A 24,343-nucleotide genomic window follows, 5' to 3' on the forward strand; every position below is an offset into this window, starting at 1 on the left:
TTCTCCCTTGCCCCCAAATATATATTTATCTAAATGAGGAGATTCCATGTTGGAAGAGAATCCCCAACGGGTGGGTAGATGACGTCAGAGGTGCCATGACGTCATCCCACATGATGTCATTGGGGCTCCTCTCCGCAGCAGCCTCTGCTTTGAAAAAAGGTGGGAAAAGCGAGGGGTGGGGGGAGGGGGGACTGTTGGGCCGCCTGAGGGAAAAAGGCGGGAAAGGCGAAAAAGGGAGAAAACAGCCCGAGGCGGCCATTTTTCCCCTTCACGGTGTGCGTTCTCTCCCCCTTTCCATAGTTTCCAAGGTCTTTTTTAGAACACACGCACAAATAGGTGTTACTTATTTATTTCATTTCTCCATTGTGATATTTCTATACCGTGCCAGGTGGGCTCCAGGCTCTCCAAGCAATCTGCCATGCTTGCTGGACGTAAGGAGAGTGGTGGGGCCTAGAAGGCCCCCCACACTGGCTCTCGCCCCCTTTCGATCCACCTCCTCTTGGTCGCCGTCTTGAACCTTTGTGACGAGCAAGGGACCCAAGTTGGAGAAGACTTATCTTGGTTCCCCCTGATGGCCAAGCTTTCCCTTTCCCTTGGGAATGGAAGGGCAGGAAAAATGGAGGATAGCCTGGAGGGCCGTGCAGATCCACCCAGCAGTCACCACAAGCCGGCTTCTCCCAAGCTCAACATGGCCACTCTGCATTCCTGAAGGGAAAAGATGGCAGTCCATGCAATTCTCCAGAGCCATACCTAGGGCTCCCCGTGCCATGCGAATGTGGCATCTCCCAGCCATTAAATCATAATGCATTTATTCCAGGAACACCTAATTGCTCCCATCAAAACTGGTTCTCCTTGAAGGCCACGTTCCCCAACATATTCAGCCATTATGGTTTGGCAACTAGAATTATGGTTTAGGGCGTTGTGGGAACGCAGCCATAAACGCCCCCGAGCTCGGCCATTTCCCCTATTTCTTCCCCTAAATAGTGCAGGACTAACTCAGTTTTTTTGTTAACAGTGGATTGCAATATCCCGTTGCAAAAGAAAATGGCAACCGTGCAGAAGCAAAGAAATTCTCTGGTATGCTTTAGGCTTCTAAAGGCAGATCCATCCGGGGTTGAAATCCAGGACTGCTGGGCCCGGAAGATAAACGATTTCTTTCTTTTCCAGAGTGCAGCCATATTCCCCAACAAAATAGCGACAGAACAGCAATCGCTCATCTTGGTGAAACGGCTGCTGGCCGTCTCCGTCTCCTGTATCACGTATCTAAGAGGCATTTTCCCAGAATGTGCCTATGGAACAAGATATTTAGATGGTAATGTCTTTTCCATGGAGCGGGGAAAGAATAAGAATAAATCCTCCTGGAAAAGGGTTTTGGAAACACGCTGAGGGACGGGGGAGACTTTGCAGAACATGGAGGCTCCAGAGGAGAAGATGGACCTGATAAGGAGGAGAAGTCCTTCTCCACCACTGTGGGGGCCATGGAGAGTCCCTTCTCAGCAAAATGCATTTAAATGCATGCAATAAAATGCAAAGGGTTGGGATGGATTGCCAAGGATTGCAAACTGTGCTCAAGAGCCGTCGTCGCGATATTTTAAAAATAATACTTCAGGGAGCGAGATGAAACGAAGCGAACAAGCATCTTTGCAGTCCAGAGTTCGCAAAGTAGTCAGCGGGTTTTTCTTTTCTATTTTTTGTGATTTTTTAAAGATTTAATAACATCATCTTTTTAAAAAGTGGAGATGTCACAGGCCAAACCAGACCATACTGCATGTGGAAGGGGAAACGTTACCCTAAAAGTTTCTAAACCAGTGTGAGTCTTTTGCTAGGCTGGCAAACAGCAGGAAGTTAAAATAATTGAAAATCTTCGAAGGAGGGGGGGGAAAGGAGGTTTTGTTTCTTACGGGGGATTTAAAAAAAAAAAAAGTTCCCTTTTTAATATTATGGGTTATAGGCATATAGGCGTATCTTAAATGGAAAGATATTGGCATCTTTTGGGCAAGTTTTTAATCGGAGACGTTGCAGAAGCCGTGATGTCATTGCACAATGATGTCATGGGCGTGATGTCATGTGCCCCCCCTTGCTTGCCCCCTGTGGCAGCCATCGAAACGGGCAAGACTCCTCCGATTCCACCGAAGCAACGTGGCATTGTTTTAGATCAACCAGTAAAAAAATTAATTGCAATTCATTAGGGTTGTGGCTCAGCTTTCCTTACCGGCAGTTCGTTTGTGTCTTTCAAGATCTCTGCGTGAAGATCCTGAAAGAAGATAAAAACTGCCCCAGCTCCAGCCAGTTAGTGAAATGGTACGTCTGCCCTATGCAATTTCCACCTGCTTTAGCTCCTCTTGCAGGGGCGGCTCGCAGAGCTTTTGCAAATTCACATGTTTTCCTGGTTCGCCTTATTCTCCTTTATAATGGGCGGCCCGTGCTTTTGGAAGCGTAGAAGGGCGGGTGGCTGCCTCCCGGGCTTTTAATAGAGAAGACCCGCGGGAGGAAGCGGAGGACCCACCTGGAGGCAGAAGAAGATGGGGAAACGTAGGTCAGAACGCCCTGGGCCCCTTTAGTAAGAACTTATTCCAGTTGCCTGCACTACACGGCGGCCAGAGATGGAAGGAAAAAGTGGGGATTAAGGAAATAAGACATGGAAGGGCATGGAGGCCTCCTAAAAAGCCAGCTCTGACCCAGGTCCCCGGACTAGCAGAGAAGAAAGGGGGGTCAATAAAGGCTATCCATTATCTAAGACCAGCATACAGTATGTGGAGGCCGAGGGTTTTTTACAGGTCGGGATGCATCCGGCAGAAGCAGAGGAGGTGGAAGAGCAAAGCCCCTGAGATCTTGGGCAGCATCAAGAACAGAGATGAAGCCGCCCAGAGTCACCCATCTGCTGGGGGAGATGGGCGGCCTGCAAATTTAATTAATAAATAAATAGGTAGATAAATCTGGTGGGCTTGGGAAGCTGAGAGTGCAGTCAAAGCTAGGAGATGGGTGCTCCGGGCAGCGGGAGTTGGGCGGCGTACCAATTAAATAAACCGTGGGGATGACGCGTCGTGAAAGATGCACGTTTTCAATTGAATTGAAGCTCGTGCTTCACGTCAGCCCAACTGGCTTTCTGAACCAAACCCACGGGTAAACGGCCGTGAATTTTCCACGGAAAGCGCTCCGTAACTTGGTACCGTTGGACGTTTTCTCTTCCAACGGATACAGGCACGAAACGAAGTCTTTTTCAATTCGTGCATGCAAAAACTAAGCCTCAAGCCGCGGCCTTCTCTGATTCTTTACAGGATGCTAGGCTGTTACGATGCGCTGCAGAAAAAATACGTAAGTGGCAACGGGGTTCGATCGCTAAGGGGCCGCAGACTCGGTTTTACAAGTAAAGGTGTGACGATCCTCCTAATAACGCTTGCTTGCTTGTCTTTTCCACAGCTCAGATTAATTGTCTTAGCGGTAAGTCTGGCAAGGATATATTCGGTATGACTTCCTCTACAAATGGGCCTTTGCTTTCTCTTTGCTTGGTTTTCATTCTGCCGTTTATCTTTGCACACAGGTCTACACCAATCAGCAGGACCCCCAGGTATGTCTTCCGTGGCGTTTCTTACCTTTACGACGTTGGGACGGGGTGCTTTGTTTTGAATCAACACATCCCTTAAACGTCTTATACAGACGTTTACTGCAAAGAACATTTTGATAGGGGTGGATACTTCGATCTTTGCACGGGATCTAATGGTGACCTTGGCCGAGATGGAAGGACCTCCAAGAGGAACCATTAGCCTTGGAGCTAGAAGGAAATGAGTTGGCTTTTCTGTTATTTGGGAACAAAATAATGCCGTTCTCCTTATCAAAAGTACCTTCCTGGACACACAAAATAACAAACCCACTAGGTGTCACCCTACCTCTGTATTATATTATACGATCATAACGTATTTAAGAGTACAGGTTTTTTCATCGTTACAGGTTTAGCTGGAGCCCTGAGAAGCCCCTTACTTTTCGATGTATCTGTGCAGAACGCTGTTCCCAAAATGAATCCTGTTTTGAAATTTGTTCCTTGGCTTTGCGAAACGGGCTTAGCCCTGTCATTTTGCTCACAGTTCCCCCTCTTAAAGCTAGATAAATAACTGCTACGTTTTGTGTTTAGACAGTTACCGAATGTTACCAGTTTAAGTTCAAATACACAAACAAAGGACCCTCGATGGATTTCAGAAGGTATGCTCTTATTTTTCCCTCTTCGCCAGGAGCTTCAGTCAGACATTTCTCTAGCTACTTGTCCTAGCAAGGTTGTGGAGGAATATCTTCTATGATTCTGGAAACTCAGCATTAACCTGGGTTGACAAGGACAATGCACAATTGCTCACTAACAGTTGGCTTGTTACGAAGTCTAAACAGGGTTGTTGCCACAAATGTTACCAAAGCCATCTTTTTAGCAGCTCCCAAATTCTGCAGACATATTAAAAATGCAAACGTAGACTTGCCTTCCAGAGTGAGCCCCTAACCAATCATGCAAAGATGAATTGAGTCCAGCATTTTGTTTCCGGAGACTGTCGGAAAGACAGCGTGAATGCAACCGTCCCCTCTTCCTACTCCCCACGATTGGTATTCAGGCCGATATGGCCTTTGACCTTTCAGGTTCCATCCAGCCATCATGGTTTGTCCTCCCTGATAGATTTATCTTCCGTGATGAGTCTGACTAATTCCCTTTTAAAGCTATTTAAGCGAGTGGAAAGAACCACACCACATCAATATGGAGCAATCGTCATAAATTTAGTCTCGGCATTCTGTGAAAACGTCCTGCCTTTGGTGTGTCCTGAACGTCCGCAAGTCAACTTGCATTGGATGACACCACATTCAAGAGGGACAAACAATTCTCTGACTGTCTCCGCATCTTGCATAATTTTATAAACATCTCTGCCCCCCCCTCCCCCCGGCACGCTGTGTCTAATTTCCCTCAACCTCCTTGTCAAGAAGGTGCTCCATTTTGCTGGCCCCGCTGTGTTCTCTTTCGAAGGCAGCGGATAACGCTTATCTGCAGAAGCAGCTAGGCGGCAAGGGGAGGGCTTCCATAGAGCTGAACAGGGTGGGTTAACAGACTGGCACTGGGAAGAAAGCTAAAACTTCAGTATCACCCTTTTAGGGGAGGTGATGGACCATCTGGCCTGTGTGATACAACTTGGGCTATTTTGTGTTTTCCTAAAAACAAAAAAAAAGTCAGGAGAGTAAATCGAGCATCACATGCGCCGATACGAAGAAAGCAAGTATCCTGCTCATCCGGAAGATTTATATCCTGATGCAAAATCTGGGCCCGCTGCCTGATAACGTCTGTCTGACGATGAAGCTGTTCTATTATGATGAAGGTACCCTTAAAATCTTAATATCGTCTAATGAGGTAGACATGTCCAACTCACGGCTGGCCAACTAACGTTTCTCATCACGGAACATGGGTTATTTTCCTTTCAGTTACGCCAGCTGACTACCAGCCCCCGGGGTTCAAAGAGGGCGATTGCGAAGGGATGGCATTTGAGGGGGAGCCAATGTACCTCAATGTTGGGGAAGTTCCCACCCCGTTTCACATGCTGAAAGTGAAAGTGACGACAGAGAAGGATCGTATGGAGCGTGTCGATAAAGCCATACTAAAGGAGGACCCCTCCCTTGCTTCTGCGCAGGGCTGGCCCCTTCATGAAGGCCACAACCAGAAAATGGATGTAAGGATGCTAGAATGTATCTCTATGCTTATGCTTGAAGGAATCAGTATTATGCTATGTTATGGGTCGCAATAACATCATTTGCACCGCCCATCTTTAAAAATGTCAAAACAATTCAGTCTGAAGATGTCCTTGTTTGTGTACTTCACACAGGAAGATTTTATTGCAGAAAACAAAACGGGAGAGCAGAAGAACGCAAACAGAAAGCTGCACCCTGGAGGTACAAATTGCCTAGAATTTTCTTCGGTATCAAAACAGCTGGGGCATTCATCTCAGTGGCCCTACCTTTTCTGCACCTCTGACGAAGCTGTGCACTTGGTGCTTTTAATGAACATGTTAATCATTTTAATATGTTTGACGAATAAGCGTGAGATTAAAAAAGAAGGTAGGGAAACAAAAGACTTGTTACTTCTTTTCACCTCCAGAAAGATGACACAAATGTGATAACGGGTTAAATTCTGATCTCGTTAAAAGTCCTTCTGATGGGCAAGCATTTTGCTTACATTTCATTATGATACATTTATGTATTTATTTAATGTATTGGATTTATATAATTGCCCATCTTACGCATGTGACTCTGGGTGGTGCAGATTAAGTTGGGACGGGTTTTCGCAGACTAAACATGCAGTTAGGGTAATAATTAGGCACCCCGTGTACTTTACTAGCCTTGGGAAACGGAGAGAGAGGAGCAAGGTTTCCACAGCACAGCCTCTCAGCCATGGGCCCTGCTTCCTGCACAGAGAGCAGTTTGACTACTTCTCTCAGTCTGATGTTGAAAATGCATTAAGGCAGTTCAAAAGTTTACCTCCTGTTTACTCAGTTTCCTGAAGATTTGCGTAATCTTTTACAGAACAAAATCTAAATGGCAAAGATGAAGAAAAAATGACAGAAGAACACCAGAACAGTACGATCAGTGATTCTAAGGTAAAACCTCTATTTCCTTTTCAACATCCCCCCCGACTTCCCAAAGGGTCAAGGAAGAAAACTGGTTCTGCTTCGTGCAGTGCAGGCGCCTGCTGCCTGTGCCATAACGACTCTATTTCCCCAACCATGCCGTGCTGGGACAGCTTCTCAGCTTTTAATTAATTGAATTTTCTTGTATTTGCTGCGTGGCAAATGAGTTTTAAGGGACAAAACATCAGACAGCCCAGCTGAAGCTTATGAACAAAACTGTATTTAGTGTTCAAGGCTCTGCTTGAACTCAGGAAAGCTGAGGATTGTATCCCAAAGGTGGGGAGAGGCAAGCCTCTTTTTGCGGACAGAAAATCTGTGGCTCCTGTTCTTAAATATGCTCATGGGACACAAATTTGTACCGAGCCTGACCAAAGCAGAAATGTTGTTCCATTCACATTTAGCAATTAACCATTTGGCTGTTTAACTGTTTTTAGGTGGGTCATTTAATAAGCAAGACATCAGAGCTTGAAGTCACCGAGGGCAAAACCCGAAGCGGGAAAAGATTTCAGCGTCACACAGTTAGTGTTTTATTCTTAAAAGGATAAACATGCATTCTTTTAAAAGATCAGACTGATAGTCATTCAGACATGCATGGCATCGATTTGTAGTACTGACAGTTCTTAATTTGTTGTCCTAAATTTAAATTACTTTTGCCGCATCTCCATTTAAGTTACTGTTACCAAAGCTGGAGATGACTTGGTTATCCATTTGTTCTTGATGAAAATATTAATTCCCATAACAAATGTTAGTGGCAATCCATGACATTATCTTAACCTCACACTGATCTTTTCTTGTGAATTTCTTAAGGCCGCATGCTAGGTTGCTTGCGCGATTCTTCAATCCCAGCCCAGAGAGTTCCATCATACTGAACACTGGGGATACTCAGGAATATACCCTTGACTTACTGGACTAAGGTGGGGTGGGGAAGGCCCATGAAGTGGTTGGGATTTTCCTCATGCACCAAGAATATCATGAATGGACAGACAGCCACCTGGTGTGATGGTCAAAAACGCCTAGCCAAGGTGGTTAAGCCAAGAATTTACTGAATTTGTTTCATCCTCCAGGGGCCATCCCACCACCTGGTGTTCTTTCCTGCTTTTCACACACTTCAGCAGTAACTCAAACATTATTCGAATGTTTCTGAAAGTAAAATGTTGGATAATGTAGTAAAGAACAAGGGAAACGGCTATTACTCCAACTGGGAATTGTGCTAAAGATAAAAACTGCCTTGAATCAAGTAGAGTCCCTGGTGACTAGCCCAGCTGAAAAAGAGTGGGGTCCCAAGCCTGTTAGTTAGATACATTTTTTAATAAGGGGAAAAAAATCCCTGTTATTTCACAGCCACTGTTATGCTGTCAGACTGACTTTCAGTTTAGACGGCTAGGATCTGAGAGGGGAATTTGAGCACGGTTAGGTAGCAGCACTCAGTGTCTCTTCTGGCCCTGAAGTGATGCTGGTGGGCCCTGGAGTGAGGTCAGGAAGCCCTGCCTTCACACTGAAGGTTTAATGAAAAAGCATGAAGTCAGGTCAGACCAAGGAAGGCTTCCAGCTCTCATTCTGGATACTCTGCAAGGCGAACCGAAACGGTGCTGCCTTCTTCTGATTAAGAGGACTTGGCAGGAGCGAAAGTCAGTCGGGAGGGAGGCTTTAGAAAAGCTGCCGCCCCGAATTCCCAGTTTCCAGCAGAAAACGTTCTAGAAAAAACCTTTAGGTCAGTCTGAATTTCTGCAGATCCTCTCATCCATCACGCGAAGTGCTACCAAAAAAAAAAAAATCTTTGCACCAGCCAGATGCCTGATTGATATAAAATTGTCCACCTATAAGCATTGTGGGAAAGATTCTGCCAGAATCAGCAACTTAAGAAATGCCCTTTAGCATATACAGCAGGGGAAGTAAATCACATGTCATCAGGACCAAGCTACGGCTTGCCCTCACTGTCGCCACTCTTAGAGAGCCCTTCATTAATTTTTTAGCACAAGTTGAGGAAGAGTAACAGCCTGCAGATGCCGAGCGAGCTTCTTAATAGCTGTCTGCAGGCCTCTCTTCTAGAGTAACAGTTCCTCTGTCTCTGTCAAGGGTGATGTGGAAAACACGAAGCAGAGAGCAGCCAGGGGTCCCGAAGCCCAGAAGAGAAGTAGCTCAGAGCTGGATAAGCCAGTAAGTGGTTCGCCTAGCCAGAAAGCAACGGCCTCCCTCCTTTCTCGAAGCGGGGTTTTTACAGAACAAATAGAAAGTCCGATCTTTTTAAAATGACAGCTGCGGTCTTGGAAGGTTAGCAGAGGGAGGTGGCTTGCGGGGACAATGGATGTTCACTGTTGCCCGTCCAATTAATGTCTGTGCATGTATGCCTTGCGGTGCTTCAACCACACTTACTCCCGGGTAACTGTGCACTGGACTGTGGCCTTAGCAATAAACACATCCACATTAGGACAGAGGAGGGCCAGATCGGAGCTGTGGAAGCGGACCCTGCCGGCATTATCCCGGGACCCTTGCTCCGTGGTGAACAGCCACGCAGGGGGGGAGGCACAGGCGAGTGTGGTGCTGAAGGCGGCCAGGCCTTCTTAGGCGCTCCTGGTGTCTCACACGTGGGCAGAGCCCTTTTGGCCACGCAAAGTTTGGGACTTCGACGTCCCTCAACGAGAAGGACGCTCTGGCCATTTCCTCTGCCGTAATCGCTTGTTTGCATAATGATCAATTATCCCACCGCTCTCCCTCTCGGTCCCCCGAGGGGCATCGCCGGCGGAGTATCAACCTATCCTGGACAGCGGTGTCCGTCTTACTGTCCATTACTCCGTCCATATCAATATTCCAAGCCGCTTCCGTCAGCGTTAGCGAGGCTTTATTCCCAGTCAAATCAACATACCTGCATTGAAATGATTACCCTAAATCTCGAACAGGTTGGCTGGAGACAACCAATCTTGCGTTTCTCCGCCGAACAACTCAGTTTAATCTCCATCGATGTTTTTATTGACGTTATGCCACATTCTTCGTGTTTACCGAAGAATAAGTCCCCCCAAAGTTCAGCAAAGCTTACCCGATGTGAAATGCGCGCAGGAGGGCGGCCAGATACACCTTTTCTGCAGCCACTGCTGAGAATTTACAGACCTTTTATCATCCCATTCAGCCTAAGTAAAGAATTACATGTTCCGGCACTTCCCCTGTATAAATGAGTCGCTGTTAATGCCCGCGGTGCTTTCAGGTCTGATGGCAAACAAATTGCCAAAAAAGGAGTAATGGAACTCGCTGGCCGGAATACATTAACTGCAAAGAGGTCCTGAAGGGAGGCCGAGCTGTGACTGTGTATTAAACGGGCAAACGTTCCCCCGGCTGCTGTTCGGGCGCCCCGTCCTCCCAGGCCCCGCAGTTCTGCCAGGGCGAAGCGTGTCGCTCTTCCTTAACCCGACAGGATCGAAATTCCTATTTCATTTCACTCCATTAAACCTCAGAGAGCAACGTTTACCGGGCCGTCGCATCACGCCTGCCGCTTAAAAACGACCACCGGGGTTACCCTTCGGCTGGCTGGCTTAAAACGTCTCTGCGCCCAAACCAGGCACCGGGTAGTTTATATGCCCTCGATGAGAATGGAAACAGTAAAAGGGACGGAGGGAGGAGGAAACTCCCGTGAAACCATCTATATTCTACGGCAGATATAATCTGTTCCGTTGCTTTTTCCCCCCCCAGGTCTATCGCCTGGATTTCTCTTCCAGCCAAGAATTCGGTCCCAAACGGAAGAAAATTAGCGAACCAAAGGAACAGTTCTAGATCCCCCCTTCTGGTTTTGCCCCGACTTCTCCCCCAAAACGTTTTTCTCACTGTTGCTACTCGTTCGATGTTTAAGAAGGAACGCGTTGTAAAAGATTAAAGCCGTCGAGGTTTATTGGGCTCCTGTTTTCATTTACCGCGCCTTTAATTCGGAGATAGTGTGAAACCTGGCGTCTGGGAGGATGCCTCCTACCCATCAGCCTGGGGAAAAGATGGTGGTGGTCCAAAACAGAGGCACGATGCCAGGGGCGGGCTGGTTTTGTGCCCATCGGTGCCACGAGGCTCCCGCTGTGTCCGATGAAGCAGACCCCGAGGGAAGGAGGAGGGGCAAAAACGCGGCCGGGGAAAAAGGCCGTGGCTCCTAATAGCTTTTCGCCAACCAAGCGCGCCAGCCTTTCCCAGCTGGGCACCTCTGGGCACCGGGGGGGAGGGGGAGGAAGATCCGCAAAGATCCGCGGGCGCCAGGTTGGGGACGAGGCCATCCCACTCTTCTGGCAGTGACACCTGGAGCGGCACACCAGGAACGTGCACTTCGCAGTGGCGGCTTGGGCGTTTCGTAGCCGCCCTGCCTCGGCGGGGAGGGGACGTTGCGGAGACTGGCTGGCTGGCTGGCGGGCCCCTCTTTGCCGTGGGTGCCGTCTTGGCACCCACCGCCTCCCACGCAACGAGACGCCGAAAAGCTGCGTTCCCACGCGCCCCGCACCAGCAAAAGCGGCGGGGAGAGGCGCGGCCTGCGGAGGAATGGCGGCTTTGGGTCGCGGTGGGCCTGTAGGGAGCCCGGCCCCCAGAAGGTGGGTGCCCCGGGTTTCCTGGAAGGGACGCGCTGCGCTCGGGGGCTCTTCGGGGCGCCACTGCGGGGCCCCGTTGCCGCGGGAGGTTCGCAGAGCGCAACGCGCGCGGGGGCTTCTTGCGGGCGGCCCCTGGACGCGGGCGTCGCGGCCACCGGAGGGGGGCGGCGGCGTCTTCCCGCCTTTTTCTCCTCAGGGCGGCCGCCTCAGCGAGGGGACGGCGGCCCTCGGCCCTGCCCGGCCCTGCGCTGCCCGGGGGAGCCGGGGCCCGCGGCTGGAAGGGCGCCTGTTCCGCGCCCGCGGACCCGGCTGGCCACGCCGGGGTTGACCAGGGTCCGTTCAGCACGGGGGGCTCTGGTTTAACTAGGGCTGGTCAGCCTCGGCTGACCCACGGAGGGCCTCCCTCGGGCCAGCAGAGCCTGGCTTTCGGCCGCACCCCCCCACCAACACGGTGGCCCTGCCGGCAACCGGCCGTCAGGAAGACTGCCCCTACGGCTGGAGGCTCCCCTGGGCGCTTGGGGATCCGGGTCTCTGGGCCGGGGCTGCCCTCGAGCCCAGGCGGCCCTCCGGCCCGGGCCTGGATGCCGAGGAGGGGCCCCTTTGCCATTTTTATTGGATTTTACTGGTATTATAGGAGGCTTCCAGGGGAGGAAAAAGCCCCCTGCAGAAACAGATTTAAAAAAAAAAAAAATTTTAAAGGCCGCTGCCCTCACCGCACGGCGCCCCCCCGCCGGAGGGCCCCTTCGCCAGCCCCCGCCCGTCCCTCCCCCCGCGGTCAGGCCGGAGAGCCACTCTCCCCGCCGCCATTGGGCGCCTCGCCCGTCAATCGGGCGGGCTCGTCCCACCCCTCCCCGGCGGTCAATCCGGCCCCCTCGGCAAGTTTGCTGCTCCCGGCGGGGGGGCCGGGCGAGGGAAGCCCCGCCTGCCACCGCCGCCCATTGGTGCCTTTCCCGGCTGCCGCCGCTCTCATTGGCCTGCGCGGGCCAGCAGGACGCGCTTCCCGGGGACACCAGGAAGCTGATGCGAGGGGGGCGTTCGTGGGGCTTCTCCCTCTCCGCCTCCCTTTCTGTAGGTGAACCAGGAAGCAGAGTTTGCCCTGCCCGCGGCTCCGGGCTCCCCGGGAGGAAGAGCGAGGAGGGCGGCCGAGCAGCGGGGCAAGCCGGGCCGGGAGGCGCAGGTGAGCGGGGCGGAGGAGCCTCGGCCGGGGGCTGCCGCGCTGCGGGACCCTTGCTGCGCGGTGAGGGGCGGGCGGGGCGTCTCTCTGTGCCCCCGCCGGGTGAGGCCTGCAGGGGGGCCGCTGGGCCCCCCGCGTTCGCCGGGCCAGAAGAGACGCCGGGTCCCCGTGTTGGAGAGGACACGTGTCCCGAAGCCTTCGCTCGCCTTTCCCCGGGCGGTTTCCGGGCGTCGGAAGGGCTTGCCTCGGCTTCCTCCCCACGCCCGCGGTGGTTCACCTTTTCCACGGACAGGTGCAACCTGATTCCCGGGTGCGAGGAGAGGCACAGGAGCACAGCCACCTTCTCAACACCTGCCCCGCAGCCGCCGCACCAAACGGTCCCTCTTTCGTCCTAGGAAAGCGGTGAGCGGACTTGACGCAGCCTGCCTGGGGTATGTTCAAGTCGAGGCCTGAATCAGCCTTTCGCTGGACTAAGTGCCCGGAGCAGGAGCCTTTGATGCTGCTGCTGACTCCACCTGCCTCATAGACTTATAATAGCTTTAAAAAACCCCATTCTTACTTTATGCTGGCTCTTAAAGCCTGGCTGGGAAAACAATTGGGATCTTTGGCAAAATGGTTACTCAGCAAGGACTAGAATCCTATATAGCCCTTTCCAGCTTTAATGACCTATCGCTCCAAGACGTTTGAAACGTTATCCTTTGTGTGGTCAGCGTTTTAAAAGGGGAGGGGGAATAGCCTTTCGATTATATTGGTACTACGGCTCCCAGAATTCTCACCAATGTAGGAATTCTGGGAATGGTGGTCCCAAGACATCTGGATCCCGTGGAAACCAAGTTTAGAACCTGCTTGCAAAGAACCCTAGGTAAGCTAGTCGAGCAAAACTTGTCTTATAAAACGATTAGTCCATTGCTTTCAAGTCCCTTCAGTCACTGTTTGATATTTCAGTTACCAGTTGTGGTTGATTCATTACATCATGGGGGAGCAAACTGGTTAGCATGATAGATGAACTGATTTTTGAAGGCCACACCTAAGGCTGTGGAGTTGAATCAGAGGAAATGGTGTCTGATGGGCATAGGATCTGTTCCTCGCTTCCAGATGTACTAGGCAGCCACAGAGAAAGCATTCTAGGTTATGGGGATTGGGTCAAGTGTGGGGCAGGCCCCATAACCTATTAGGGGAGTTGCTTAGTGGAGGTTGCCTGGGATTTGATGGGTCTCTTCGCACAGGCTGCTGAGAGGCCTGGCGGGTGGGCACAGATGGCAGAATCAGCAGCCGTTTACGCAGTTACGTTTTGGTTTGGTTTCCAGACGCAGCAGAGAAGCCATGACAACGTTGATCCACCGAGGGAGACGTGTGGATGTTGGAAGGAATGCAGACAAGCGGGTGGAAGGTGAAGAAAATGCCGCGGTGGACAAGACTTTGGGCGAGGAAGACTCAGGGGACTCCAAAGACATCCGCCTCACCCTCATGGAAGAGATCTTGCTCTTGGGGCTGAAGGATAAAGAGGTAGGGCCCTGCTGGATTTCTCTCCCTTCTGGTCCTCCCCTATTTATTGCAATTCCCACCCTAATGATCTGTGTCATCTCTTTTTCCAATAAGATCATCTCAGGCCCCTGACAATGTGCAGCACTTAGATTTGTCACTTGGTGGTTTGCAAACAACAAAATGTATTCAGAAACCATCTCAAGAGTGATACAATTTGGTAACAACACAACTAAAATGAGTAACGTCAACAAACAAAGATTCAACAGCAGTGGGAAGAAAAACAACAGTAGAGCTTTGCAACATTATATTAAGGGGGAGAGAAAGATTTAATCAAGTTAAGTCATCAGAAAGGAAACTCAAATTCAATGTCAGATTCTGATTTCTCTTCGACAAAGGTCATCCATGATTGAGTTGGGATTTTAACAATGTTTTATGAAGGGGTGGAGTTTATTATGATGGTGGTTGGCATTTTAAACCACTGGCAAATTGATCCCTCTGGTCCTTTTTTTTACCGGTAAACCAGTTTGCCAAGTTTTTTATGCCAACATCAAGTTTAATAACTTCTCCCTAGTTAGAAGAGTTTGGCTGGATTAAGAAGCGGTGTGGGGAAAACACTTCCCAAGAATATCACTGGGCATTGCTGGACCACCTGAGCTTAACTGATCAGGGTACCAGCCCACTAATGTATTCCTGGCTATCAGTCAAAAATGTAATGTTAAGTCCTGAAACGTTAATTTAACACCATTGGCAGGAGAAGAGAAGCTTTTTCTTGACTGTTCTCAACAAATAGAACCCAATTTAATGAAAAACCAGGGAGCAGCAATCTGTGCCAGCTCGGCTCTCCTCCTTCACAGAGGAACAATAGAATATCGGTGCCCATATCTTTGTTGATCGAGCTCACGTGCAGAAACTCCCATAACTCTGGGGATCAACAACCGAAAACACCCCAGAAGAGTGCTAAAATGCTTCTTTCTAAGAATCCGAAAATTGCATTTGGAGGCTGTTCATAACAAAACAGCAATGTTAAGCTTGGTATATTATGTATGTAACTCCTTGCCCCTCGGGAACACGGTTTAAATTAATTTATAGAGTCATAATTCCAGCTGTACTTGTTCTGTAACTTTCTCTCAGGAGCTTCATTTCCCACTATTCTGTGGGTTTAGACCCCGAGCGCACATTGGCTTTCTTCAGGGAGAAGCTGGTGCTGGCTTTTCTTGATGGCATGTTAAGCATATGGATTTCTACTAATGGTTGCCAGATGTAGGTTCCATCCTAGGTCTCCTTGTAAGCTGCTTGTAATAGACTGAGTAGAAAAGGGCATCCCTGAGCTGCGTGATTGTAGAAAGAACGCCTGGATTTTTTTTGCAGTACGGGAAACCACACTCCCAATTAAATCACCAAATAATTGGTGGGATAGACACCTTTTTACTGTACTTAAGGACAGGATTCCAAAGATCTGTAGCTGGGTTTTAAAATGCCTTTCTTCCTAATAAAAAGGTGTAGCAGAATCCTCTATTGCATTATTTGACTGACAGAAGTCTTAGAGGGTAGATGGGCAGTAAGGTTGTGTCCGGCCTGATATGGAGAGAGGAGGAAATCAACTCGCATCTTAAGACAGAAGCTGGACCTGCTACATTGCAATGGTGGAAGAAAAGTCCACTTTCTTTTCCTTTTATTACAGTATGATTTTTAATAAACGCTTTAGGAAAAAGAAGAGACAGAAAATAAGAAAAAAAAACTAGAAAAGCACAGACCAAATAGACAAGAGATGTATAAGCATCGTAACATTGAATAAATTGAGTACAAATTTTCAAAGTAACACGGAATTCTACATACTTAAATATTTTACGTCATTTAGAAACTACAGATTGTTGTTAAAGTCTCATTTTTCTTCCATTACTTTCGCGAACTGTGTAATGGTTTAATTGGATATTGAGGAGGAAAGGGAAGTCGATGTTTTACAAGTGTTTGCGTATTTGAGATTTTGGGTTGATGGTAATTCATGTGTATGTCCTGGTCATACAGGAACTGTGATCTCTATTTGTTTTTCTAATTAGTTTGAGTCACACTATTCAGCCATATGTTCTCTGCCAGAATAATGTACAGTGTTGTTCCCAATATAAACTTCCTACCTGTGCTGTCAAAGTTGGAAGTAGTAATCTAAAGAAATATATTATTAACATACCTGGAGCTTTTTTAAATTATGGCTAGCATACTTGGTTACTAGGCATAGTTGCAAAGATTGTAGTCATTATCATAACTTACTTAGAAGTACGTTGTGTTGCAATCACCAGGCCAAAAAAAGTTAACAGGTTAAATGCAATACTGCTGATTTTTGTCTCACTCTGGCCTGATGCAAGAATGAAGGTTGTAAAATATTACGTTGAATTCAGATTGTCCAAGTGCCAAGACTTAGTATCTTGAATTTAAAATTGGCAGAGTGAGATATTGTCTTCTACTCAGTGCACGTTTTCTGAAAGCCGTTTTTCCCCCTGAATTGAATGACAATTTTGTTAGATGCCGCTCTCTATTTTTATACCCTTTTATTAAGAACTGGTTTCTGGCCTTTTCATCATGTTATTAAATTGACAACTAAGGGGCGGACCTCTGTTTGATGTTAACGTATCAAGATGTATAATGATTTTGCTAAATGTGCTGGGGAGTTCGTCTGTTGGTAAGATCTGGCAGGACCGTGATGGTCTGTGGTAAAACAGCGAGGCCTGGGCGTGCAGTTTTGGAACTACTGAGCTCCCTTCGTTGACCTCTGCTTCCTTCTTCCTCTCAGGGCTACACGTCTTTCTGGAATGACTGCATTTCCTCGGGGCTGCGAGGGGGCATTCTCATTGAGCTAGCCATGCGAGGAAGGATACAGCTCGAACCACAGTCCATGAGGAAAAAACGGCTACTGGATCGAAAGGTAAGGTTTTCCTCCTCTGTTTCCCTGAACTCTTAAGGGCTGCCATGCCTCGGACTTAGGAAATCCACCTCTTCAGCGCGTGGACCCCTTTTTCCTTTCCCATTTAGGTCCTCGTGAAGTCTGATGCCCCAACTGGAGACGTTCTCCTTGATGAAACACTCCGCCATCTCAAAGCCACTGAGCCAGCCGAGACGGTGCAGACTTGGATTGAACTACTCACAGGTAAGGGAGAGGGGATGTCTGCATGGCCCACCTGCTGTCTCCACCTCTCTGATCACGCCAAATGCTCGCCATCCAGCTGCCTCTGACGAATGTGTGGAAACAGCTGTGCGTGGAAGATACTTCACTGGGCCTGCCGGTTTCTGTGGCTGGGGTCACACATTGCACCGAGCCCGGGTCTTGTTGAATAAATTGGAATTGGCCAAAGCCCGCTCAACTGTAAATCACGGTTTCAAACCACAAGAGCCCAAATCAAAGAAGCAGAAAATCAAGCAACCACATTATGGCTTAGTACAATGTGTAGATTTGGCCAGAATGAAGACTGGGTGGATTATTAAATTTTTGAAGAAGCCAGCATTGGCTAGGTTCACAGACACGCTAAACTATAAATAATTGTTCAGAAACTGCCATGACTAGGTTCATCAGCCCAAAAGGAAGAAATCACATTAGGGTTTACGAAAGAGTTGTGATTCTGGCCATTGACTCCTTTTCAGGAGCTCCCAGTCAGCTCTGAAGCTTTGTCCAAAGTGTTGGGTGTAACGTTACCCAGAGGCGACCGAGGAATCAGCTTGTAGCAGCTCCCAGATATCAGTCCACGTATTTTGGAGTTCTCCTTCTTCAAAATCTAGGATTGAAGAGAATAAAGCGGGAGAAACAGCTTCAGGCTGGCCTGTCCAAAGCTGTTGGGGGCTTTCTTCATATTTGCCTGCTAGGTGAACTTTTCGATCCTGGTAGAGGGGAAAATCACGACTAAAAACGATTCCCTCCCTTGTAGGTGAAACCTGGAATCCTTTCAAGCTGCAGTACCAGCTCCGCAATGTCCGTGAGCGGATTGCCAAGAACCTTGTGGAGAAGGGCATCTTGACCACCGAGAAGCAGAACTTCCTCCTCTTCGACATGACCACCCACCCGGTCACCAACACTACGGAGAAACAGCGCTTGGTGAAGAGGCTCCAGGAAAGTGTCCTCGACAGGTGGGTCAATGACCCCCACCGCATGGACAGGAGGACTTTGGCACTGCTGGTCCTGGCCCACGCCTCTGACGTCATGGAGAATGTCTTTGCCAGCCTGGTGGATGAGAAATACGATGTGGCCATGAACAGGTCCAAGGATCTGATGGATAGGGACCCTGAGGCGGAGGCCGCCAAGGCGGGGGGCATGGAGATGATCTGGGCTGTGTTGGCAGCCTTCAACAAATCCTAGGTCCTCCCGGCTGAGCGAAGTGGTTCCAAGTGGGTTTGGCCCTTTTTCCTCCAGGAACGAGCCTTTTGCTTGGTGGAGTCTTCCCACATTCCTGAGCAAGAGGCTCTGGTGACTTCTGCTTGCCCTGCCCGCTGCCGGACATTTGTCGTCGGGCCTGGTGAGCTATTCTGTTACAGGGAGAGCCCTACCTTCGCCACCACCTTTGTCACATCCTCTTCTTTGGATCTGGGAGCAAGCCGAGAAGTTTGTGCATTGCTCTTCTTCCTGATCCCCGGTTCATTTTTTTCCCTAGATCCCAAGTTAAGAATGAAGGCGGGCCTGGGCCTGGTACAAAAGGATTGAACGGTGGTTCTCTCCCTCTGCCCCCCTCCTCTTTTCTCTCAGTTCACATCCTCCTCTTGCAGTATCGGGGAGGAATTAATTTCGGGGTGTGTGTGCGCTTTCCATTTTTTAATCTCACGATTCCAACCTCGGTTTTTGTCTTGCCTTGTTTTTCAATCAGAGTTCCTTTGCTCTTTTTTTATTGTGCTGTTCTTCTTGTGTTTGTTTAGAAAAGACCATTACAGCACAAGTCTCTATGCAATCTCTCGTGTGTTTTGTCTGTGTTTTTTGAGCCTCGAGGTTATACAGAGAATATCTGTAATGAGCAGCAACGCTCCAGGTTGATTTCCACTGATAAACTGCTCCTGTGCCCTTCAGTGAGATCAAAGTGCATCTAATTTAAGAGTTCAACCCTGAACACCAGTACGGACAGTGACTTAAGTTCTGAAGCCAGTATACGTGATACAAACTGGTTAGATTTGCATAATGTCCTACCTACTTTGTACAATTTTTTTCTCCTGGAAGAGGCAGGGGTAGTGGAAGCCTGTGATAAAATCATTGTATTTTATCCAACTCTCTTATGAGACTTTTAAGGTGTCCGTTGGCCTTGGGGGCGTACCTTTGAGCATATTTTCACAACCGTAAGGTCTAGGAACCCGAAGGTAATGACGCGGAAGCTGAATTCCAGACTTAACGTAAAAGTGTACCTTAATGCTTGTGATTCTACTCGCAACTCAATGTACTTTAGTGCCTTACCATGAGTTCACAGTTCACAGAGGTTGTTTAGGATACCTGAGCCACTAGTTAGAACTGACCCTATGAAGCTGCAATACTCAGGTTAGGCCTTGGTTGCTCAATGCCAGGGCTGAATCTGCAGTGTTTCAGGACCTTGAGAGGCACGGTTTCTGTGGATTGTGGAGTTATAGTCTCTGGAAGCCACTGCCTTGCTATTAAACTCTTGCCCTTCCTTTCAAAGTTGTGAATGGCATTCCCTGCACATTTTCTTTTTTTTTTAAGTTAGAAAATCACGGGACGTTTCTAACATACAGAATGGGTCCATTTAGGACCATTTAAGTAGATGTTAAAGCCTGCTGAACGTTTCCTCAAATGTCATAGATGGAGGAAGAAATTTGGACGGGAAAATTCAGAAGAGTCTTCTGGCTGGCTGGGAAGAGTGAAGGGTTACAGAGGCTAGGTAAGTTGGTGAGAATCCCTAATGCTTAGAATCAGTCGCTAATTTTGTGCAGCAGAACATGCTGCTGGTTTCCTTCACACACTTCCAAGATACCTTTGACACCAGACTTTACCTCTTTAAAAAAAGCAGACAGACCAGAAGAGGCACCCCACTTTCCCACCGCCTCCCCACCGTCCTTGCGCACGAAGTAGAGAGCTGCGTTGTGCTTCAGTTTAAGGACGTTTACTTTCTGTGAATAACATTTCACCACAAACAGCTACAGGATGAGGTATCCAAGAAGAAAAACTTTGGTATAAAATGTACAGCTTTTTCCAACTTTTTTTTTTTTTTTTGGTCTTTTCGTTTTCTTGTTTACAGGCAAAAAAGACTTTGGTTTTTCTTTTAAGTTAGCACGGTTGACAAACAAAGAAGAAACATTCAATTTATTAATAGATAGTAATGCACTGCTTTGATTAAAAACATGACCACACCACTCAGCTTACACTGGCCAGGGAGTGAAGGGAAAGGGACGTTTTTTATGGAGAATATGTCCACTTTTGATTGATAGGGTAGTCTTTTTTTTTATGATCCTTCATGCTGTAGAAAAGGTTTGCCTGTCTCTGCCCATCGAGCTCTACTTAAAGCACAGGAAGAGCTATCCGTTTTAAAAGTTAGCAACCTGATCTTGCAGTAGAACATAAATTGGGGGGCAAGTGGTGGAAAATATATATATATAATTTATAAAATATAAATATATATATATATATATTTTTTTTGAACTGCTCTTACTACTGAGGGTCTGAATTTGGTAATACAGATAATTATTTCTGGTTCTGTTTAATGGTCTTCCCAAGCCGAAAGGGTTTCCAGATCTGTTTAAAATATTTAACAGGTTAAGCAACGGGGAATGGGTGAGAGTTGACGGGGAGAAATGCCTAGCCCATGGAGAGATCTGCTACGGGTGCAAGCTAGAAACGTCACTGAAGCTTGGTCTAAGCTCAGATGTCGTAGACTTTTCACGGCAGTCTTTAACTTTTATGCTTACGACATTGTAAAGCTTTGGTTTCTGCGGGAAACATGGAATGTGTGACCAGCAAACAAAAGTTGCTGATAAGACAGCTGATTCAGACTAGGAAACCAGAGTACAGAACGTATAGAAGTCTTTCCAGGACTTGTTGCAGAACCAGACTAGTAGGACTTTGGAACTAATTTCTGGGGTTTGGCAGGCTGTTTCCTCAATGCCATCTATTATCCTTTGCCAATTCTAGTCAGTGACGGTAATAATTTTTTAAAAACTTGTATTCTTTCTTTGCCACACCTTACACTTGTCAAACAGATGAGAGGCTTGGCTTATTAGCTTCCAGGTGTCATTGCTGCAGCTGTCACGAACTAGGATATGGGTTTGAGGAAGGTGAAAGAAAATCTCCGAAGAGCTTAACGCGCTGGTGAAAAGCCCGTGCTTTTCCGTGGAGCTGAAATTGGTTCTAATGGACTCGCCTGCCTTATCAACCATGAGATTTTAGAAGTAACCCATTTTTAAAAATGCATTGTAAACATCAGGGTTTATAAATAAGCATAGTTTTTGCTCCCTCTTTTGATCTGGGTCTTTGATAGTTCAGGTCATATGGACGAGTGCTAGAAAATGTGGGGGTTTTTTTCCCTTTGTTCGAACAGAATTTATGGTGCCAAAGATGCATTTCTTTTGAGAGTGAGCAAGTAGCGTTGTGCTAATGCAAATGCTAGGCTAAGATTTGTATTCATGGGTTATTAAACAAGCCTGAATGGCCTGGTTTGCATAGAGGTTAAGCCATCATGGATGGGTTCACACAGCACCCTAAACCAAAAGAAACAGGCCATATTAGGGTGTGTGAACCCAGCTGTATCTATACTTGAAGAAGTGGGCTGTGTTGTTTTTCCCCACTGCCAGGTTGTATTGATAGCGTGTTCTGCTTTACAGGAATTGGGCAAGGCATGCAGAATTTGGAGTTGTCTGGATAATGAACGCATATCTTAACCATAATTACCCAGAAAGCAGACCAGAGTGAGAAAATAAGTTTTTAAAAAGTGAGACATGTTCAAGATGGTAACACTCATATGGGAATGTTATCCTAACAACTTTGAAAAGCGAGCAGGCTCCGGTCAGAAATAAGCACTAACCGCTAGCTATTCATTTGGAAAATGCACGGTCAGTTCGTCCCCAAAGGATTTGTCCCTCTGGGTTTTTTAAATCTCTATTTTTGCACTGTTACTCTACATTTGAACAACGTTTTCTTGTTGTGAGTCACCTCAACCTCTTCTTTGGTAAAACTGTGGGATGTAAATGTAGTAATGTTGATTGCTGGTAAGAACATGGTCTGCCTGTTGTAAGAAGCAGGTGGTCAACCTCTATGGGGAAAAAAACCCCGAGTTTTCAAGACCTGGTTAATTGGCCAGAGTGTTTTTAAAAAGGAACCAGAACGTTTTAAACATACATTATCAGCAAAGTGAAAAGTGAGCAAAGGAAAGGAAACCTGTCAGCCTCTAAGAAGATGGGAGAATAATGTAGAACTTTTCCCCCTCAATTCCATTAACTTCTATTTGGAATTGGCAAACAATGCACCCCCCCCTTTTTTCCCCTGTTCATTCACTTTGTGGCTCAGGGCATGTTCAGAAGGGACCTTCCAAATTTCTGACCCAGCAGCTCAATCGCTAAAGTGCATTATCTTAACTTCCACCTGGAACCCGGTGGCCGGAAAGTGGGGTGGGGGGGAAAGCACGTTGGGAGAAATTGGGTTTCAGCCCCCCCACTAAACAGGAAGGCTGTTGCCCTCTCTGCCCAGAGCAAGCTGAGAGTTCTGACGCAAACGGAGTACTTAGAGAAGCCATGCAAGAAAATAAAAAATAAAAAACGGAGAGAAATATATATTACAATGCACACACCCATCCACGCATCCTCGAACACTGACGCACCCACGCAGACACACAAAAGACTTCTTTTGCAAAATGAAAACAAACCATCTTTGGTATCTTTTGGTGCAAGAGACAAAGTGAGGTAGAATTTTTTTTTTTTCGGTAATTTTGAGAACATTTTGGACGAGGGGAACACCCAATAGGAATGGAAAGTGGGGGGAGGAGGAGGAGGAGGAAGCATCAGCGGTGGCAGAGAGAAGGGCCCAAGGGGTAGCCAGCGTTGCGCTCATGCTCTCTGCCTAGATCGCGACTGACTGCTGACCAGATGAAAGCCGAGCCAACCACAGCCCTTTTCCAGAGGCCGATTTCCAAGTTGTGCAGTGAATAATTAGCATTTGTGCAGACCCCGGGGGGCGAGGCGGGGATTGAAAGGGCTTCCCCAGCGTTACAGGATCCACGTTTTCCATCTCCCGATGAAGTGGCCTTCTCCTAGTATTTAGTCCATGCTACCTAAGCCTGTTTTTCCGTGGTTCTGGTTACTTGCGCACGCACTTTAGGGCAGTGGAAGAAGGCCAACCCTGCACACCCCTCCGAGCTCCTAGAGAGGCATTGTAAAATATAAAATGGCTTTGCAGTGAAGGCTTTTTGTCGATCACCGCGGCAGTGACAAAGCTCTCTCTCTTGAAATAACAGCGAGAACAAATAAAAAGTTGCTGGAGGGAATTTACAAGCACAAGCCAGGAGGTTTGGCTAGTTTTATGAGAATAAGGGGAGTTCTGCTGGATCCTGGTTATTTTCTTTTGGGAAAACCTGGGAAAGGCGGTCATTGGGATGAGGGGTGTCTCGGAGAGATGTTTGGCAGCCTGAGAAAGATGACCAGACCACAGAATTTTGCAGTTGAGAAGGACCTTGGTGGCTACCCAGAGCTGCTCAGTATGAGTTGTTTCTTCCTCTTAGCTCTTCCAAGTAACTTCTTGGGTAATCACCTCTAGTCTGTTTACAACTCAGCCCAGCGAAACGAGCGACCCCTCGTTCAAGGAGGCTGGCTGTTGCGTCTCTGTCGGTCACTTTGCAATTCGGGCTTTGCCTGCAGGCATCGGGGTGAGAGGGGTGGAACGAAGCTGTGTAAAACCACAGCAAAGATGGATGCTTCGGGGGGTATTTTCCAAACGTGTTTGTCCGGAGTTGGCATTTTGTCAGTTGCCACCCGAAAGGGGGTTTTGGTTTGGTGGTGAGAACTGGGCTAGGAATTCAGAATGTAAAATGGAGCCTCCGTTCTAGAAAGCATTGCCTTCTCCACGGCGATGAACGCGGCCCGTTTTCCTCCCCCCAGCGCCCCCTCTTTTCCTTCGTTCCTGGTGCAAGGCAGCCCACTCAGTTACAAAAACTAGTTGGAAAAGGACCAAGCAAAGCTAACCTAGAATCCAGAAGTGAGTTTTCATTTGCAAAAGTTCATAAATGAGCGTATCTTGGCTTAAGAGGCCAGATTTTGGGGCAGTTGACAAGCGGCCCATCAAATTTGGGTTCACTTTCCAAATTTCCCAGTTTCACGGAAGTTGGGCCCTTCTCCCTGCCTGCCACAAAGCTTGGAAAGAAGAAAGGGGGAGAGAGAAAGCTGGAGGTCCAGAAACGCTTTGTGCAGCTTCCTTCTGCAAGGCTGTTTTTTCTCAAGCTGCACTTGGGGATGACTGTGGCTGGCAAGGCCAAGGGAGGAAGAGGAGGAGGAGGAAGAAGAGGAGAAGGAGAAGAAGGCTGGGTGGGATGAAA

General features: G+C 48.0%; 2 protein-coding genes across 7 annotated transcripts; both read left to right on the forward strand.

Moving 5' to 3' along the window:
• Positions 1-1,044: 1,044 nt before the first annotated feature.
• Positions 1,045-10,512, forward strand: HORMAD1 (HORMA domain containing 1). 2 transcript variants are annotated; one of them, XM_088137158.1, is made up of 14 exons: positions 1,045-1,077; positions 1,168-1,312; positions 2,238-2,301; positions 3,279-3,315; positions 3,421-3,441; positions 3,542-3,568; positions 4,130-4,197; positions 5,197-5,342; positions 5,446-5,690; positions 5,844-5,910; positions 6,541-6,614; positions 7,079-7,162; positions 8,721-8,801; positions 10,326-10,512. In XM_088137158.1, exons 1-14 carry the CDS (start codon positions 1,045-1,047, stop codon positions 10,404-10,406), a joined length of 1,173 nt encoding a protein of 390 aa, XP_087993284.1. In that variant the 3' UTR covers positions 10,407-10,512. The 2 variants fall into 2 exon arrangements, with proteins under 2 accessions (XP_087993284.1, XP_087993285.1); XM_088137159.1 differs by lacking the exons at positions 3,421-3,441; positions 8,721-8,801.
• Positions 10,513-10,916: 404 nt separating this feature from the next.
• Positions 10,917-18,775, forward strand: GOLPH3L (golgi phosphoprotein 3 like). Of its 5 annotated transcripts, XM_088137162.1 has the most exons (7): positions 10,974-11,197; positions 12,267-12,371; positions 12,661-12,770; positions 13,676-13,874; positions 16,639-16,770; positions 16,878-16,992; positions 17,765-18,775. In XM_088137162.1, the coding sequence occupies exons 4-7, from the start codon at positions 13,692-13,694 to the stop codon at positions 18,190-18,192; spliced, it is 858 nt and encodes a 285-aa protein (XP_087993288.1). In that variant the 5' UTR covers positions 10,974-11,197; positions 12,267-12,371; positions 12,661-12,770; positions 13,676-13,691; the 3' UTR covers positions 18,193-18,775. The 5 variants fall into 5 exon arrangements, with proteins under 5 accessions (XP_025022243.1, XP_087993288.1, XP_015743510.1 ...); XM_015888024.3 differs by lacking the exon at positions 12,267-12,371; XM_088137160.1 differs by lacking the exon at positions 10,974-11,197 and having other exon boundaries at positions 11,217-12,371; positions 12,661-12,799.
• Positions 18,776-24,343: the final 5,568 nt, after the last annotated feature.

Source organism: Python bivittatus, unplaced genomic scaffold, assembly GCF_059951505.1.
Source record: "Python bivittatus isolate LINGU-HERP-01145 unplaced genomic scaffold, Pbiv_v1 ctg000180_np1212, whole genome shotgun sequence".
Lineage (NCBI taxonomy): Eukaryota > Metazoa > Chordata > Lepidosauria > Squamata > Pythonidae > Python > Python bivittatus.

Coding starts and splice junctions, on each gene's coding strand:
- HORMAD1 (XM_088137158.1), top strand. CDS start 1,045: ATGGCAACCGTGCAGAAGCAAAGAAATTCTCTG. Junction 2,302..3,278: donor TCCAGCCAGTTAGTGAAATG/GTACGTCTGCCC, acceptor GATTCTTTACAG/GATGCTAGGCTGTTACGATG. Junction 5,343..5,445: donor GCTGTTCTATTATGATGAAG/GTACCCTTAAAA, acceptor TTTTCCTTTCAG/TTACGCCAGCTGACTACCAG.
- GOLPH3L (XM_025166475.2), top strand. CDS start 11,148: ATGGCGGCTTTGGGTCGCGGTGGGCCTGTAGGGAGCCCGGCCCCCAGA. Junction 16,771..16,877: donor AACGGCTACTGGATCGAAAG/GTAAGGTTTTCC, acceptor TTTCCCATTTAG/GTCCTCGTGAAGTCTGATGC. Junction 16,993..17,764: donor TTGGATTGAACTACTCACAG/GTAAGGGAGAGG, acceptor CCTCCCTTGTAG/GTGAAACCTGGAATCCTTTC.